The sequence below is a fragment of the Cyprinus carpio genome, chromosome B6 (genome assembly GCF_018340385.1).
Source record: "Cyprinus carpio isolate SPL01 chromosome B6, ASM1834038v1, whole genome shotgun sequence".
Lineage (NCBI taxonomy): Eukaryota > Metazoa > Chordata > Actinopteri > Cypriniformes > Cyprinidae > Cyprinus > Cyprinus carpio.
Genome location: NC_056602.1, coordinates 23,030,376 through 23,048,568, shown reverse-complemented (window position 1 = coordinate 23,048,568; position 18,193 = coordinate 23,030,376). Strand labels below are relative to the sequence as shown.

General features: G+C 37.3%; 1 protein-coding gene across 13 annotated transcripts in view; it reads left to right on the top strand.

Moving 5' to 3' along the window:
- LOC109048914 (forkhead box protein P1-B) overlaps nucleotides 1–14,940 on the top strand; it is a 180,392-nt gene extending 165,452 nt beyond the window's left edge. For all 13 annotated transcript variants that reach the window (XM_042726359.1, XM_042726357.1, XM_042726355.1 and 10 more), the window contains 7 exons: nucleotides 1,560–1,764; nucleotides 2,300–2,376; nucleotides 3,085–3,186; nucleotides 5,472–5,593; nucleotides 6,653–6,722; nucleotides 7,253–7,419; nucleotides 11,218–14,940. In XM_042726359.1, the coding sequence (XP_042582293.1) occupies nucleotides 1,560–1,764; nucleotides 2,300–2,376; nucleotides 3,085–3,186; nucleotides 5,472–5,593; nucleotides 6,653–6,722; nucleotides 7,253–7,419; nucleotides 11,218–11,362 (888 nt within the window). In that variant the 3' untranslated portion in view covers nucleotides 11,363–14,940. The remainder of the gene's footprint in view (nucleotides 1–1,559; nucleotides 1,765–2,299; nucleotides 2,377–3,084; nucleotides 3,187–5,471; nucleotides 5,594–6,652; nucleotides 6,723–7,252; nucleotides 7,420–11,217) is intronic.
- Nucleotides 14,941–18,193: the final 3,253 nt, after the last annotated feature.

The following is an 18,193-nucleotide window of genomic DNA, read 5'->3' as shown; positions in this document are numbered from 1 at the left end:
ATCTTTTGTCTTACACCTACCTATTTTTCTTTAGCATGAAAAGTGGAAAGTGAATTAAAAACAACTTATTTGCCTTCTTAATAAAAATATGAAAAAAGACTCTATATTCTAATTCTTCTAAATCTCTCTCTATATTTTTTAAAACATTGTTTTTTATACAGAAGCTTGGTATTATAACTGGTACTATATTGTGTATTTTAGCACAACTGGATTTGTTTATTGACCAGTCAGCATCGGACCAAAACTATCAGTTTTAAAATATACATTTATAACACTGAGAGAAACCAATTAGCCACAAAAAAGCAAAAAAGATAGGCATGAAGACAATGACATGTCAAGGATGAAGCTTCTGTCAGCCCTCAAATTTCTTTATTATGTACCTGTCTATCAAACAGAGCATCTGTATGGTAATGACCGTTAATAGGGTGTGTGGTAATTGCGTGGCCTGCGACGTATTCGCGTGGCGGGGGGTTAGATGTTAAACACTGTCTGTTGGTTTTCACTCGCCTCGTCACCGTCTGCACTGTCAGCGGCGCCATTATAGAGCAAAATTAGACATCTGATACCTCCAAAGCAATTGACAGCCTTGACATTTCATTAATTTGCTCACCCAATCTGTGGGCGATTGTGGCGCACGATGAAAAACCCACCTCCGCGTGCCCTCTCCTTGTTTTTTTCTTTGCCCCTCTCTGTTTGTTCTTGCATTCGCCACACAGCCTCCTTCGTTGTAGACCGCAGTCAAACTCATGTTTAATTTGGTAACAAGACCTCCTTTGGCAAATTAGCAATTAGAACAATTTGGTGAGGGGAAATATGTATATGTGTCATTAGCTTTTTTCTCATCTCCTACAAATTAATAGCAGGAGCATCGGGTCAGGCTTGCATTTTCCACTCCAGTAGAAGAGGAAATGTGACACTGATGACACAGCGTAGCCGCTGGAAGCGAGATTGTACCTTAACTAACCTGCTGGTTAATTAGTTTACCTTATAGCCATTATTACTAGCCCCCCCCACCTTGTGCCACTTGATAAGGGAGGAAGAAAGTGTTTCTCTGGAAACTATTGCTCCAGAAGAACCATTTTATGCCAAACCATCGGGCTGATGAGGGTCATTCAGATGTGACGTTTAATCGTAGTATCACCCCTGTAAGTAGCCACTAATTAGGGTCCTTACAATACAATTTGAGGCTGTAATTAGTGTAGATTGACCTCTCTCTGTCTGTGGCTTATTAGGAGCCTCTTAGGGCTCAGTGAGAAACTCATTCCATCAGCCAGCAAGACTGCTACTGCCACCCGAGAGCAAAGAGAGCGAGCAAAGCATTCTGGGAGCACGCCAGCAGACCAAACAAAGAGGCGACCAGGGGGATGTACGCTATTTGCTCGCAGAATGATGGACGCGGAAAGCGAAAGCATGGTGTTTACAAATATTTACAAACCAACATGCCACCAATGCTCCTCTGCGGTGCAAAGATTGATTGGATGGTGTGTTAACAATTAGCATCCGCAGGCATCAGCTGTGACTAACAATGCTGTGCACTGTTTTCTTTCTGTTCTTTTCAGCTAAACCTGGTTTCTAACATCACCCTGTCCAAGACGGCTCCCGAGGCCTCACCGCCCCTCAGCTTACCCCAGACGCCCACCACCCCGACGGCCCCCCTCACGCCGCTCTCACAAACCCACTCCGTTATCACCCCCACCAGCCTGCACAGTGTTGGTCCCATGCGCAGACGCTACTCGGACAAGTACAACATGCCCATATCTCCAGGTAGAGACAGATTGCTCGGAAGCTTCATTGTAACATGCAATGCATGAAACATTAGGATCAGTGGGTAAATCTTTCAAAAATATGTGCAGGTCATTTTTAAAAAAATTATTAATTAAAATTTAACAGCTATATTAAATTTATGTTTTACCTAAAGAAAAAAACACAAATTTTAGGACCATAATGTTTTTTTTTTTTTTTTTTCATGGCAAGTAAACACATTTTTTTCCACAAATTCTCTTTGCTGTAATATGTCTGGATGTGTTTTTTTCTTTTTTCTTTTATTCTTTTGTTTTTGTAATACTCATTACTCAGTATTGGTTTTCATTAGATTTTATATTACTGTATTTTATACTGTTGTTCAATTATTTGTAAAAAAAAAAAAAAAATTAAATAAATGATTATCAGTACAACAAATACTGCTATGATATATAAATACTTTAGAAATTTAAATAGCATATCATTTAATGTAATGTAATGTAAAGTGTGAGCAGTTTTAGTTCAGTTCTTAATATTTGTGTCTGGTATTTGTGAACAGATATTGTCCAGAACAAAGAGTTCTACATGAATGCTGAAGTACGACCTCCTTTCACATATGCTTCGCTAATACGACAGGTAAGAATGCAGCCACATTTGCTTCACATATTTAACCCACCTACTGCATTGTAATTGAACATCTACACTTTAGATTTTATTTATGTATAACAGTATGTTTGCAGTAATATTCAAGGTTAACACAAACTTCTTTAAAGTCAACCCTTAAACCCCCTCCACCACAGCCGTTAAATTTCAGATGAAATATAACAGCAGAGCTCAAGATTAGCCAACTGCAAATGAGCGTGAGAGCACTTGCTGTACATAGAGGGGGCAAAAAAAGCCCATATATAACAATTGCTTTTGATTAAGTATTACAGCCAATGTGATTATTACGGAATTCATTTCACACAACAGTAGGAACGGAGCGTCTTTGAGATGCCCAGGCAATTATCAGGCCTGAACCGGTAATCTGTGATCACACGGGCATTAATCTGGGCCTGGGATAATTGCCACTTTATAATCTGGCTATATAATTTTTTTTTTCTTGTTCTGGTTGTTTAGCGGAAAAGGATGTACTCAAATTGGCACATTTGCATAAGGAAGCGTACAGTAAACAAAGTAGCTTCTATTTGAGAACGGAAAAGCATGGAGCTGTTTTACATGCACCCTCAGATCAACTTTAACTTGACATACCATGTGCATCTCACTTTGTTTTTGCTCCAGGTTTGAACGGAAATGGAACTGCTTTTTGCTTATCAGCATTTGTGTGTGTGTGTATTTTTCCAGGCAATACTAGAGTCGCCAGAAAAACAGCTAACACTAAACGAGATCTACAACTGGTTCACGCGAATGTTTGCATATTTCAGACGCAATGCAGCAACGTGGAAGGTGATCTCACAATTTCCTGCTTTCACTAATATATAATCAATTTGACTGAATAAAAAACATGGAATGAAGTACAAACTAAAAAACCAAAAACTTGATTGTTGAAGATGTACTGTATGGAGGAACTATTTGGTTCACAATAACTCCTGGCAATAGAAAACGACCACCAGAATTCAGTGCACACCTCTCTTATTGGACCACACACACTTCCTAGCTCATGACAAACATATATGAATAAAGGAAATACAGTGGGATCCAAAATTCTGACTACATTATAGATATGGGATTTAAAATCTAGTTTAAACCTAGACATAAACTTTTAGAACTGTAAAAAGAAAAAAGAACAAGATACATGAGGGAAAAAAAATAAGAGTAGATGGTTTCAAAGTCAAAGTTTCATGTTTTATTTTTGTATTTTTAATGTTGAAATTAAAAAAGTAATGAATAATGCAAAACAGAAATATTTTGGCAAAACGCCACTTTATATTTTAGTTCTTTAAACCAACTACTACTGACAAACATATATTAAAATATCATGATATAATAAACATTTTAAAAAAAAAATCTGAATTACACCAGATATACAAACAGAAACCATGTAAAAATTGGTGTAATTGATGCTATTATGCCCAATGAGATTTAGTCAACAAGTTCAGATTACCCAGACAAAGTATGCATTTTTTCCCCCAGCTATGATTTATTTCACTTAATGGTCCTTAGAAGTTTCTGGAAGAGACCCTCTCTTCATTTGGATTTATTTTTAAAAGTGTTTTTCGGTTTTCTCTGGAAGAATTTCAACCTCTTTAAGGGGAAATCTGGTCATTTGAGTAGGATGTTTTCCCCTGGCAGAGTTTGTTGAGCACTGGCATTTAACTCAAGCGTTTTCAGTTTCCGTTTTTGAAGTGAGGCAGAAAATGATGAACTATCTGTGACTTTTACCAGAGCTGAATGATAAAGCACTAGAGTGACAACACCCACACAGGCCTCCATCAATCAATGAGGGCTTTATTTACTAAATATCACCCGCATGTTGTACAAATGGCCTGATGAAAGGGTAATTTGTAAGAACGCAACAAGCAGAGCATGTTAGAATTACATCCCTTCCCCTCATTGTTCAGCTAGAGTGCTAAAGTCATAACTGCCACAGAGTCATGTTTATCAGGCTGTTTGTGCAGTCTGGAATTTTGTTGGTAGTCCAAGGTGCTGCTACAACTGGCTCTTGATCAGTGCATTTCTTTGTATAGGGAGTGTTTTTGAAAATAGCAGCTACTCTGCAAAAACTGTAAGAAAAAAAATATTTATTTGATCAAAATACAGCAAAAACAGTAAGTGTGAAATATGATTACACTTCTAAACAACTGTTTTCTATTTAAATGTAAATTATTACAGTGATGCTATGATTACACTTCTAAACTTCTGTGTTAAGTGTTATATGATATATTATTTTATTATTTTGATTTGGTGATTTGGTGATACACTATTATTATCAATGTTGAAAACTGTTGTGCCAGTTGTGCCATGCGCTAACACATTTTTTAGGAATTTTTGATAAATAGAAAGTTCAAAAGTACAGCATTTACTTGAAATAGAAATCTTTTGTAACATTACAAATGCTGTTACTGTCACTTTTAATTAATTTAATGCATCACTGCTGATTAAAAGTATACATTTCTTTTAAAAAAAATCTTATTGATCTTATTGAGTGTTTAAGTGAGATTAAACTTCAAAATATATAATAATCACTGTGGTGAAAACATGAAATACTGTCTGAAAACAAGTTTTAATAAGTTGCTTTTCAGGTAAAATGATCTTTGTTTTAAAGATGTCTAGATAATTTAATTAGAAAACAAGCATGGATTTTTCCAGATTCTTAAAAATAATTATTCACTCAAAAATAAAAATTCTGTCATCATTTACTCACCAGTATGTTGTTCCAAACCTGTATGACATTATTTCTTTATAGAACACAAAACGAGAGGTTTTGAAGACTGTCCTTGATGCTATTTTAAGCTTTGAATAAACACCATAAATTCTAAAGTTGTATAATAGTTTTGTGTGACAAACAGACCCATATTTAATTCATAATTTCCTTCCTTTCTTAGCTGTCAAATTTCAAACTCCACATCGGGATTAGTACAATATGTGTGATAATCAGTGTCGTTGACAGCCAAAACATGTAAAATCATGAGTAAATGATGAAATGTATACAACTTAACAATACAAGAGAATGTGGGTTCTATAAAAAAATGTGTCTCATAGCCCTTCTTTTTCTCTCACACCAACTGCAGAACGCAGTGCGGCATAACCTTAGTCTTCACAAGTGTTTTGTGCGAGTAGAGAACGTTAAAGGGGCGGTATGGACCGTCGACGAGCTAGAGTTCCAAAAGAGAAGGCCGCAAAAGATCAGCGGGTAGGTGTTCCAGCGCCACCCCGTGCAGCGTGGCTGACCAAACCCGTGTCTGGTGGTGTTGATGGATGGGCTTCATGTCATTGTCTCTGTGCTGTGCTACCCAATGACCCCCTGCTAGCTTTAGCGTGCGTCTCGTATGTGCCCGTATGTGAGTTATGTGCCAGCTATGTGCACTGTAACCCCTAGTCGCTTGTGCTTATCCATTCATTCATTTCATATCCTCTTTTCTATCACTGTCTGTCTGTCTTGCTACATCCGCATCTGGCTGCTTGCTGCCCCTCTCCCCCATCCCAGGGTGCCGTGCGCACCAATCTCTCCCTGCATAAATGCTTTGTAAGAGTTGGGGATGACTTTGGGTCCTTTTGGACCATAGACAACGAAGAGTTTAAACGCGGCCGGCACATACAACGAGGTCGCCCCAGGAAGCATGCGGCCGACGAAAGCTATGATGAGCTGCTTGTACAGTAAGCACCGCCCTCTGCCCCACCCCCTTCCTGCATGGTCCGCCTCTGTGTGCTCGCTCATCTTGTATGTAGCCTTTCATATCTTATGCTTTTGTCATTTCTGTTTTTCATAATATATGAAATGGCTTGTGTGAGTGTCATGTGATTGTATAATAATATGTGATGTTAAAATAAAAGACAAATTCACATAAACTCTGTTCCAGAACTTAGCAAGCTTCCTTGTTATCTGTGGTCTACATAGGATACTTGTAGTTCTTACCCTCATTAACAGTTTAACATTAACCCTCATTAATAATGTGAAAAATAATATGTCAAAAAATAGCCTAAAACGAGCACAATCTTATTCTTTTGGAACAGCCTTTTCATTGGAATTGAAGTAGGCAAGTAGGCAGCTAGATTTGGGACAGAGCTCTAGTGTTTAACAGCTTTTGATAGTTTAGTGCCGTCTATTGATTTTACTATTGAGTTTCATTGGAAATCAGATTGTACTCTAAATACTGACTTCAGTGTAAAATCACTCTGTTCAGTAGAGCGGTGACAGTATGACTCATTGCTGTACTGCACTGAATGTGTGTTTGTGTTGTTGTCTCTACAGAAGTCCAGCTCTAGTAAAGAACATCCATACCACTTTGGGATATGGTCCCGCTCTTTCTGCAGCCTTCCAGGTAAAATCACAATCTTGCAGCATCCAATCCTCATCCATATTATTTATATGGTTTTATTTATTCATCTTTTCAGTTGCTGCCCATATCCAGTCATTAACTGTACACTATAGTATTATTTTGTGCACAGTTGATGAAGAATACCAGTAAAGCTTGCTAGAAAATACTACTCATTTAGCTGGTTTATAGGGTGACAGTCTTGCGTGGCTCAACTTCAATTTCCATGATGCCCTTGTGGCGCCATGAGGATGCAAATATAAAAATAAGTCATTATCAAGTACACACACAGTTCATCTTCCTGTCTTTTTTGTGTAAATACTGTCTAAAAATTATTACATTCTGGCTAAATTAACTTGAACACACATCATGTCATCATTATGACTTTAAAAACGCCAAAATAGGTCCTAAAAGGAATTGAAGTGTGCAAATGAATAAAATGGTTATTTATTTTGGACGAGCTGAAGGCCACTGAACGCTCCTAATGTTTTGTAGGAATTGGTCTCACTGAGTTGATCTCCTCCATTCTGTTTTAGGCTTCAATGGCAGAGAACAACATACCTCTATACACTACCGCTTCCATCGGAAGTCCCACTCTTAACTCGCTTGCCAGCGCCATCCGAGAGGAAATGAATGGGGCCATGGACCACGGGAACAGCAACGGTAGTGACAGCAGCCCTGGACGCTCACCCCTGCCAGCTATGTGAGTGGCTCACGTCCCACCTTCGTAATGTGTGTGTGACTGAGATAAGGGCACGAGGTAAAGGGAGATGTCCAGGAATCATTAGGCTCACGCGCATGCAGGGCGACACTCGTGCGGCTTAGGTGGTGGACATTTTTCACCAGGTCACTAGGAGTTGAAAATAAGTCTCAGAACGCACAGTAGGGTTCGATGGACATTACAGTAGATGTTTAGCTAACCGTGAAATTATATAGAAAACTGCAGTTTACAGAGGAAGTAGGAATTGTGAATGCAGTCTTAGAAGGAAACCCCACCTTTGGCAGGTTTCTACGTTGGTGGAGCTCATAAAGCAAATAGTGTCTCTCAGTGTTATTTTGAGAAGTTCTTTCTAAACTCGCTTTTATTACAAGTCAATAGTGTGCGGCGTACTACACCGAGTTCCTCCCTAATTATTGCCTCCATTTTGTTTCAGTATTTACAAAAGTGGTGAATAAAAGATAACAGAACTGGCCTCCTTTTTCCAGCCAGACAGGACTCGCAGCACGTCCGAAAACTCTGCAAGCCGTCAAGAGTAAAACATCGAAGGGAGGGGTGGGAGGTCGTAATTAAGCCTCGACGAAACCGCTCCAAGATTTCCATGTAGCTGAGCTGCGGTCAGGGCTGGAAACCACAGCTCCCCATACACTTGTTGTATGGGAGGGACCGCCGTGTTGTTTGAAGCTTAAAATAATACAGTGCAGACGACATGGTTTCCAGATGTCGGAGGACAGAATGGTGATTTGTTGCTCAGCGAGATTTATTGCAGTTTCTGTGAGATATCAGCAAATCGTTTCTTTTAAAAAAACAGTGCGGTAATGTACTCATGAAGATGTGGTTGAGAGAAGTGCTAATGGCAGGTAACATAGCTGCAGGCCTGCCCCATCAGCAGGATACAGAGAGACAGGAAGGGTGTGCTTGCTCTGAGGCGTCTGCCTCTCACCTCTCCAGGCATTTGCCGACTTAACACACTCAAAAGCAAAGATGTTGCCCCAAACACAAGCTGTACAAAGTGTGAGAATATACGAGCATACATAAAACATTAACATAAAACGCACTGAGCTTTATTAAGTTAACCAGATTTATGGATCGTGTTATCAAGGGCATCGCGTTTCAATCTCGGTGAATAACTTTTTCACTAATAAAACAATTTTGTCACTTATAGATGAGGCAAGGAAAGCTTATTATTTTCAAATGTTCAAGCAGAAATTAGATGGGCAGGTTATATCTTTAACCTTTCAATGCAACAATTCATGAGTTATTTATAATTGTAATTAAGTAATCAAATAAGCAAAGGAAAATGCATATATTCATAATATTGTTATTAACATAATTTGTTTACATTATCAGAAAAAATTAAATACTTTTTTATTTTATTCTAGACATGGTGACATGGTAATACATGTATTTTACCATAGCAATTCCATTTCTATGAAGTATGTTGGATTACCGTGTAAAAGCTATAAAACATGAATATTTTAAATCAGTCATTACTGTGGTATTTTCTGACACTGTCACTTTACGATGGTACCACCGCAGTACTTTTTTTGTAAAGCATTAACCTTTTTTTTTTCAAACAAAACATTTTTTGAGTTATTTTGAACTGTAATTTAATGTCAACTATTAAAATGATTACATAGTATTGCTGGCCCAAGTATATAATTATCTCTGTCTTAACATGCTACGAGGTAAACCAGGCATGTAATTATGAGGTAAACACCCAAGTACATTGTTAATATAAGCACTATATACTAGCTTTATTGTTTTTGAATTCTACATTCTCTTGTGCTTCAGAGTCACAATTAATAACATCTAACAAATGGGCTTCCATAGCGTCTGCACCTGTATGTATTGTTGCAGATGCATGCAGTCAGATTCTTCAGTCCTAATTACAATGAAGGCTAAAGCAGAGTGCAGCTCAGTTGCATATTAATAACAACTTCATGTTTGCCCTCCAGCTAGAGATTGAGAACCGGAGGCCATGGGATACATGGAGACGCTTTGATCTAAAACCGATAGAATGGCGAGAGTTTTCTTATTATTCACGCACAAAATATGATAACTCATTAGCATGGCTGCTTCCCTAACAATCGTGGAGAGAGAAGAGGTTGTTTGGTGGGGGAAATAGATATTGTGACTAATTACATTTGCCAAACATGTCTTAGCGAAAACTTATAGTTTGCCATGTGAGACTAATTAACTTAAAGGCTCTGCCACAGCTGCTTCTAATGTTTATCCTTTTATTCCTTTCGGTTTTGGTCGTCTTCCCCGGTAGAGTCAGCGCTCGCTCATTGGCGCTGTATTCCTGCAGTGTTTCTGTAATGAGAAATTTGGCAGATCTCATCTCTGTGGACAATCCTGTGCCCAGACTGTGGGCCGGGGTTTCTGTTTTGCCTTGTTTACAACTGACAGCGTTATTATTCTTGTAAGGGCTCTGTTTCTTATTATAGCAGTTTTTTGTTTTGGGCCGTGTTGTGAGCGTCTCCCTTTTCCTCTCTTGTCTCGCGCGTCTCTTTTACTGTTTTTTTTTTCCTTTTTTTGACTATGTTTTTAGGTTTTGTTTTTTTTGCGTGTATTTAAAGCGTACACCACGCTGTCTGGTCACCGTGTTGTGTGGCTGTGTTTTTTTTTTTTGCACGCTTGAAGTTGATTAATGAAGGAACCTTGCACAGGGTCGTCCTCTAGAGACCGCCTCACAGGTTGTGCATGTTAACGAGCGAGAAGAGGAGCGCACGGAGCGGCACTGATCCGACGCCACCGGGAAGCTGACAGGCCGTCCGCTCGCTCGCCGCAGTCCATTCTCTCGTCGTCGACACGTCGCACGTTGTTAATCTCCCTCATTTATCAATTCAAAGTGAAAACCCTGTTGTCAGGCCAGCTGTGGAAAATAAAGCCGGCAGGTATCCCGGTGCTGGAAGAACTGAAAGAGAAGTGGAGTTATCAGGAGCGCTGCTGTGCCGCCTCTGTTAGTCCTTCATTATAGAAACAGCTGGTCGTTACACTAGTCCTTTTTATTTTCAGATATTTAACCAGTACATAGTAGTGGCTGCACTGATACAATTATAATGTACATATTGATATGTTATAATTATTTATTTTTTTAATGTATTTTCACAATATTTTCCAGATGCAGAGCTCTGCCCTTGACTTGGGGATAAAAAATATACTTATGCCCAAAAAACTCACAGAAAATTAGTTCCCACAAATTAAGAATTTGCCCTCTTGTTTTATTAATCAGTTCCCTCATTTTAGTTTAATCATGGCCACAAATTAAAAATTTGTTCCCACAATTTATTAATTTGTTCTCTCGTTTTAGTAATCGTGGCCATGTTGTACTTATTCGTTCCCTCATTTTGATTTTAATTACAAATTAGTACAATGTGGCCATGATTTAATAAAATGAATGAACAGTTTAATAAGTTGTGTATATTTTTGTCCCGCATATCATGTGTGGGGCTCCGTATCTAGGTACTGTGGTTCCATGTTTTAATTTATTTATTTTTAATTAGTTTTTAAAACATATTTTTATAGACCTCACCCAAAACTGAAAAACGATACTTCAAAGCATCAGCTTAAAAAGTCAAATTAAAGGAAAGAAATTATGTGTTTTGTTTTTTTTTATTATTATTATTATTATTATTATTATTATTATTATTATTATCTTATAATATATTTAAGTAAATAATTATTTTAATATTATTATTATAGCTTTTTTATTTTGTGAATGGAGGTTTTGGTTTTGTGTGAAAATAAATGAACATTCTGATTCTGTTTTATTCCCAGGCATCATATCAGTGTAAAAGAGGAGCCACTGGACCCCGAGGAGCATGAAGGTCCCCTTTCCCTCGTGACAACAGCCAATCACAGTCCAGACTTTGACCACAACAGAGATTACGAGGACGACCACGGTCACGAGGACATGCTGTAAGCCTGGTTTCTCCCAGGTCCTCTGCCTGAAGAGGCCATACTAACTGCGGTCACCTGCGAGACCACTCCAGATATAGCAAGCCCAAGACTGGATTCACAATCCTCTTGTTGACAGCTATTAAAATGTTCCGATTTACTCTTAGTGCCATTAAATACGAAACGAAATACGAGATAAAAAAATCTATTCCATTTGGAAGTATTTTTGATTTGTTTCTACTTTTGGGTTTAAAGACAAGATGCGTACATTTCTACTCATCTCCTGATGAAGAGACGTTTGGTACTGGGGCCTGCTTTTACTTCCTTTTGGCAAAAGTGTCACTGAGACCAGAGCGGACATGAAAACACAGCTGAGAAAGACTCATTGCCCTCTGAGTCGAATAAACACTGATCACGAACTCTCACACACACAAATCATAAGCGCTTCGATGAGCGTGCCACTCACAGTGTGCGTGTACGTATGTGACTTTAATTCATAGTCTCTGCCTTCAGATCTTCTCAAGAGGACGGTTCACCCAAAAATGAAAACTCTGTCGTCATTTACTCACCCTTATGTCGTTCCAAACCCATGTGACTTTCTTTCTTTCTTTCTTTCTTTCTTTCTTTCTTTCGTGAAACACAAAATGATTCGTTTTGAAGAGGGTACTCGGTTGCTGTGAAAGCAAATGCCCTCCCTGAGAGTTTATGAGAGTCAACGGTGAGCGAATCATTCGTTTGAGTTGGATCTTTTTAGTGAATCGGTTCAAAACTAAGCTGACTGATTTCCGACTCCCAAATTTATCTATAACTTCAGAAGACTTGGAATATAGGAAAACAATATAGATCCCCTTTATGTCACTCCACTCTGCATTAATTGTAATTGCATGAAAAAGAGCAGCTGGTGCACTCTTTAAAATGTCTTATTGTGTTTTTATGGATAAAAAGAAAGTGGTACAGCTTTTGAACAACATGATTATGACTAAATGACAGAATTTTCATTTTTTAAGTGCACTATTCCTTTACATTCGCTGTCGTCGCAGCTGGAGGATATCTGTCTGGTGTTTTGAGGGTTCCTGGGCAAATAATTTAAACGTAGTGTCCTCTCATTACTCTGTGCTGTTAGCTATATATCCTTTTTGCTGGGTTTGTTTGTCTTGGTAACTGATCAGACCTCATGAATAATGACGTGGAGTTATGGTGTGCTTAGCACTGGATGAATGTTAAGGCTTCTCATGCTCTCTTTTTCCCCTCTTCCTTTCCTTTCGAAATTGAAACAGAATGTCGCATTACCGTGTAGTATTTTTCTGTCATTTGTTCCTAGCGTTTCGGATCGCCACTTTGCAGTCACATTGCCCTTGCGTGCCGACACACACACACACACTCTCTCTCTCTTTCCCGCTCATGAAGTCCATCTGCAAATGCACTACTCGTAATGAAGGCTCCCTCTCCACGCACCAATGAAGTTTAATTTTCACGTGGAATGAATGACAGAGAAATCAACGCAGGTTAACGTTTATCGCTCTGAAATTATACTTTCAAAAATCCCCTTTTGTGGTGATGCATGTTAGCGTCAACCAAATCGCTAATCGAAACCATCATCTGTATTGCAAAATGAAATGTCAAAAAATGTTGAAAGAAGCACCAGGGAGAGGATTGTTAGACAAAAGTTAATCGTGATTCCTGAACGTTATTGTCGGCATATATGAACCTTTTTTGTTGTTGTTGTTGTTTGCCTTTTTATTCAATTCTGTCATTTCAAAGACTGTCTGGATGACTTTAAACTGCATTCCCTTTAGTTTCAATATCAGTTTCACCACATCAATGACCGGCTCAGCCTCTGTTATTAGACATGATAATAATTACACACGGGATAAACGTTAAAGGGGTTATGAACTGAGGCTGATGGCACAGCCATGACCACTGAGCATTACGGCACTGGGGCAGCCCACTATGACCATTCGCTTCTTGCCACATCGCAACTGTTTCCGACGGGCTGTTTCCACGCAGGCCATTTGAACCCAGAAAGCAACTCCGAATTGGAAGCTGCTGTCACCGGCTAGTTTAGATTGAAATTTTGAGAACAGACTTTAGATTAGGCTTCTACAAATTGATTGCATTTTGTTTTTCGAATGACTGCAACCAACCACTTTCTGTGTTCTTATTTATTACTTCCATTTTTATTGTCAGTTTGTTATACTTAAGTTGATGTCATGTCTCTTATCTGTGACTACCAAAGATACAAGATACTACAAGTTGATATATTCTATGTTCCATGCAATAGCTAAACAAAAGGCCAAATATCCTTATAGTGTTCCCCGCACTGGCCGGACGCAAAAATTATGAAATGTCTGAAACTGTGTTGGGCTTATTATGGTGAAAAAAAAAAGAAAAAAAAAAAGCCAAAGGGGTTGTTCGATGGGCAGCTGTATGTCTTTGCCTGTGACCAAGATAGTAAAGGAGAGGCAGAGATCGAGACCAACACACGACCAAATCAAAGCAATGTTGTCTCTGGGCCAATGAAAAGGAAAAAAGGGAGTGTTCTATCAGGAAATGATGGCTATAAAGGAAAAGGATATGGATGAAAGAGTTTAGGACTGTGTTCACTGTCGTCACAGGAAATTTAAATCCAGGAGGGGGAAAACATTTGCATAACACAATGTGAACTGAACTTTAAACTGGACCACACAATGATGAGAGTTTCATTTGTTCTCATACTTCTCATAGATTTATTATTTTTTTTTTTTTGCCATTTTATTCTTTGAAAAGATTGTATGCCACTTACCTTGTAAATTTGAAATGGGATTCCCGATGTCCTTTTGTTAACCTTGGCAATGCTCTATGATTGTGTTTTAGTGTCTGTCAACTTATTACTTTTTTATATTAAAAAACACTCCTGTCAACCAATAAGCTGGGTACAAGGTACTTTAATGGCAGTAACTACTATTTGTAAATTTATCCAAGCATTTCGTATTGATGAAAAGGGTTCACTGAAATGAATGAAGCATCCGGGTAGCTCCAGTGGGACAGATTCGGGGCTCATCTGAGGGCTGTTTCTGATTGTTATTCTTGAGCAGGTAGATGAGACCATTCACCGCATGTGTAGCTCGGCATTACTGAAGAAATACAGCATGAGAAACTGTTAGTATGCATACCTCAGTTCAAACCTCTAGGGAATGAGTAACTAAGAAAAAGATGTAACATTTCACTCAGTTGCACTTAGTCGTATGTCTTGCATGTTTAGTCCAAAACTGTAGCAAACTATTTTAAGAAAAATATTTTTAAAAATATATAAAAATCAGAGCTTGTTTATCATGAGGGTCTCTCTTTTTTCTCTTTTAAACCAATCCAAACCTCAGGCTTTTTTTATCGTTATGATCTCTTCTTGGATTTATTTTGCTTCTCACATGCGGTAAACTGTTTCCTGTCTCTGCTCTTTTAGCTCATGTTGAAGTAGGTTGTACATACACCACATTATAGCTTGTGTGTCCTCTCATTTTCTCCTGATTCTTTTCAAAGAACAACAAAAAAATACTGTTTGTATCACCATGTTTGCTTTATCACAACTGCTTTGTATTTACTATTAAAAAAGACGGAAAACACAAAGAAATGAGCTCCTGCTGTATGTATTCCAATAGCGAACAGTGCTGCAAATGCATTTGACTTCATAATCCTTGCTTTTTCTGTAGGAAAAAAAAAGGGGGGAAACTCGCAGACGTCTGGGAGGGAATGGATCCGGGGATAATCCACCGTTTTTGGATTCTAAAAACTGTAAAATAGAAAACAGATTTGTCTCTGTTATCATTGACCTAAGAGTTTTGTACGCTCTTTCCTTGTGTTAAGCTGTTTTTAATGCGTTCAAAAAGATCCTGCTTTTCTGGTGTAGATTAGCTATAAGGCAGGTGTACGTCATCTGGAGCACAAGGGAAAAATACTGCAAAAATCATTTCTAAATCACTGTTTTTCTTTTAAAACTAAATGTGCATGTTTGATTTTAAATACATTTCTTTTTAGTATTTTAAGACTTAAAGATACAGGGGTTGTTTAAAACAAGAAAAAAAAACACTTTGCCAGAGTATCACGTTTCACAACAATACAAACTTTATATATATATATATATATATATATATATATATATATATATATATATATATATATATATATATATATATATAATATTGCCACAGTATCACGTTTCACAACAATAAAAACTTATATATATATATCAATTAAATTCACTATGTTTTAAGTTGTAGTTGTGTTGTTTGTCTGTGAATATTATGATGAATAATATAGTTTTTTGTTTGTGTGTACTACTATTTCTCTAAAAACAAGAAAAATATGCAGAGCAAAGATGTATAGACAGTTTATCAAAGTTTTCTTTTTGGCCTAATAAAACTCAAAAGCATAACTTATAAGCAAAAAAGATAGGTTTTTTTTAATGCAAATCATATTACAAATAGATTTAACAGAAACACAACCATCTTTGCTCATCCTCCGGCAGACAGTTACTGTCACAGTCATACACTATTAATGACTAGATCATGATCATGCCTGTAAATCTTCACAATTCTTTCTTTCTGCCTTCTATAATTCCCACTTTTTCTGCTGTAATCTAAAATCTTTACCTTCTCTCTTTGCTGACTATTCCGTTATACTCAGTGTCTAAAACTGACTCGTATGTTCAATACAGAAGCAATAAAAATGCAGTTTGTTTCTGAATTGCATGCATCTTTCATCACCTGTGCTGGTATGGTCACACTATAATAACACTACAGATGATTGTTTTTCATATATGCACATATGACATGCAAAGATAAGGCTCAAATCAGACAGAACTGAACTGCATTTATCAGTTCAGCACAACATTATTGAGTGTCTTTCATCAGATTACAGATGCAGATATTTGCGCTGTTTGTTATCGAACGCTCGTCATGAAGTCCATAATGACCAGCACTATCACGGCAGCTCGCACATTAAATTACCTTCTAATTAAAAAGAGACAGTTAAACTGTCCTTTACCAACAGCAATTTAGGTAACTGCATTTGACCAGCTATAAATTGTTACTGCATTAAAATCCCAGAAATATTAGCGATATGGATTTCTTGATGGAAATTAATGCTGATGATGAGGAGTTTGCTTTTTATGAGGGATGCACAGGGTCATGTTAGCCACTAAACAGCAGACAGAGATCAGGCCTGAGCATTTTTAATCTTGTGAAACAAGCAATTACAAATACTTGCATTGATTTGTTAAAAAGCTTTAGGTGACATAAATTGTTTGCCGCTTAGCTTATTGCTCTGATACATAAATGTCATTGGGGATATTATCATTAAAGATGCTGGAAGACAAGATTTAAAGGAAACAATATAAAATTATGGTTCGACTTTTTGCTGGTAATATTTTATCCATTATTTGGAGCTTCTTAATTTTATTGCTGTTGTCTCTCAGATATTACCTGCTCATAAGAGCCAGCTAGTATTCTCCTCTACTGTCATAATCATGGATTTGTACCAGGGTTTTTTCAGTCAACTAAACATAAAACCTTTTAAGAAATCCATATATATATATATATATATATATATATATATATATATATATATATATATATATATATAAAACTAAAAACAAAATTTAAATTATAAAAAGAGAAAAAATTTTTGAATAAAATTATAATAGTATCTCAATGCTACTAATGTTCCTTTTCCTAAAAAAAAAAAAAAGAAAAAAAAAAAGCTTCTATATTTTTTTTTGTGATAAAGAGTCATTAGAATTATCAGAATCTCATATCAGAATATTGCCAATTAAAAACCTAGAAATGTATTAGAGAGCAAATTATTGTTTAAATTCTTAACATATAATTATGAGGGGGGGGGGTGTAAGAAAAGAAGAAAATAAATTTTATATACTGCAATAAAATGCATATTTTTAATGTAAAAATACCAATACTTTTCAGGGTCACTGTATAAATGCAAAATAATGTTGAACATTGCACATGCATGTATCCATGTTATTCAAATAAAATTAGAGGAAGTACATATTGTTCCCTGATCACACATCAGATATTTCATTCTCATTTGTACTTGTTTATTCAAGGCTTGAAAGGAATTAATTTTCAGTCAACCGCTCCCGTAAGTTTATATAAAAGCAAAGTTATGCTATTCAGCGTCAAATATCTTTGCAAAGCATGAATACCTTTTGATCTTCAAATGAAAAAATCCAAACTGTCTCTATCATGTCATTCACACCAGTCTACTTATGTTACCAAGTGAGAGTCTAGCCCTTATTACTGAACCCACGGTCTGCGTAGGCTTTTGGAAATGAAATGGACAGATTAGTGCATTATCTTATTTACATATATTGAATTGCAGTAACAAGACTCCGTTCCTACCCCTCGTTTCATTCTAATTAAAGTGTGGCAATGCAACAGCAATCCACACAAGAGCTTTGCTTTAATAGTCAGAGCTGGCAAATTCCCAATCCTGCGACGTGGCAATTAGCAGGGGCGGTAGTGTTTGCTATTCACGGTTTGATGTTTAAAAAAAACGAGAGAAAAGTTTATTAAGATGAGCTGCTTCGGGCACTGGTGGGCAATAGACCTGCTGCAATTAGATTCCAATTATTTGTCAGTTTCTGATATTGTAAACCGCCACTTAGCACATCAGTTAAATTGACACACTGTGCTGCTTGGTTTAGCCTGTAATTAAAACATTTTGTGTTAATTAGATGATGACCACTTCATTCCAGGGCCTCTTGTGTTTGGAGCTTGTGTTATTTTGATTTTCATTGGGCACGCTGTTTGGATCATAGGTTGTCAGATGCTGGTTAATCAGCCAATGTTTTGTTTCAATTACTGCC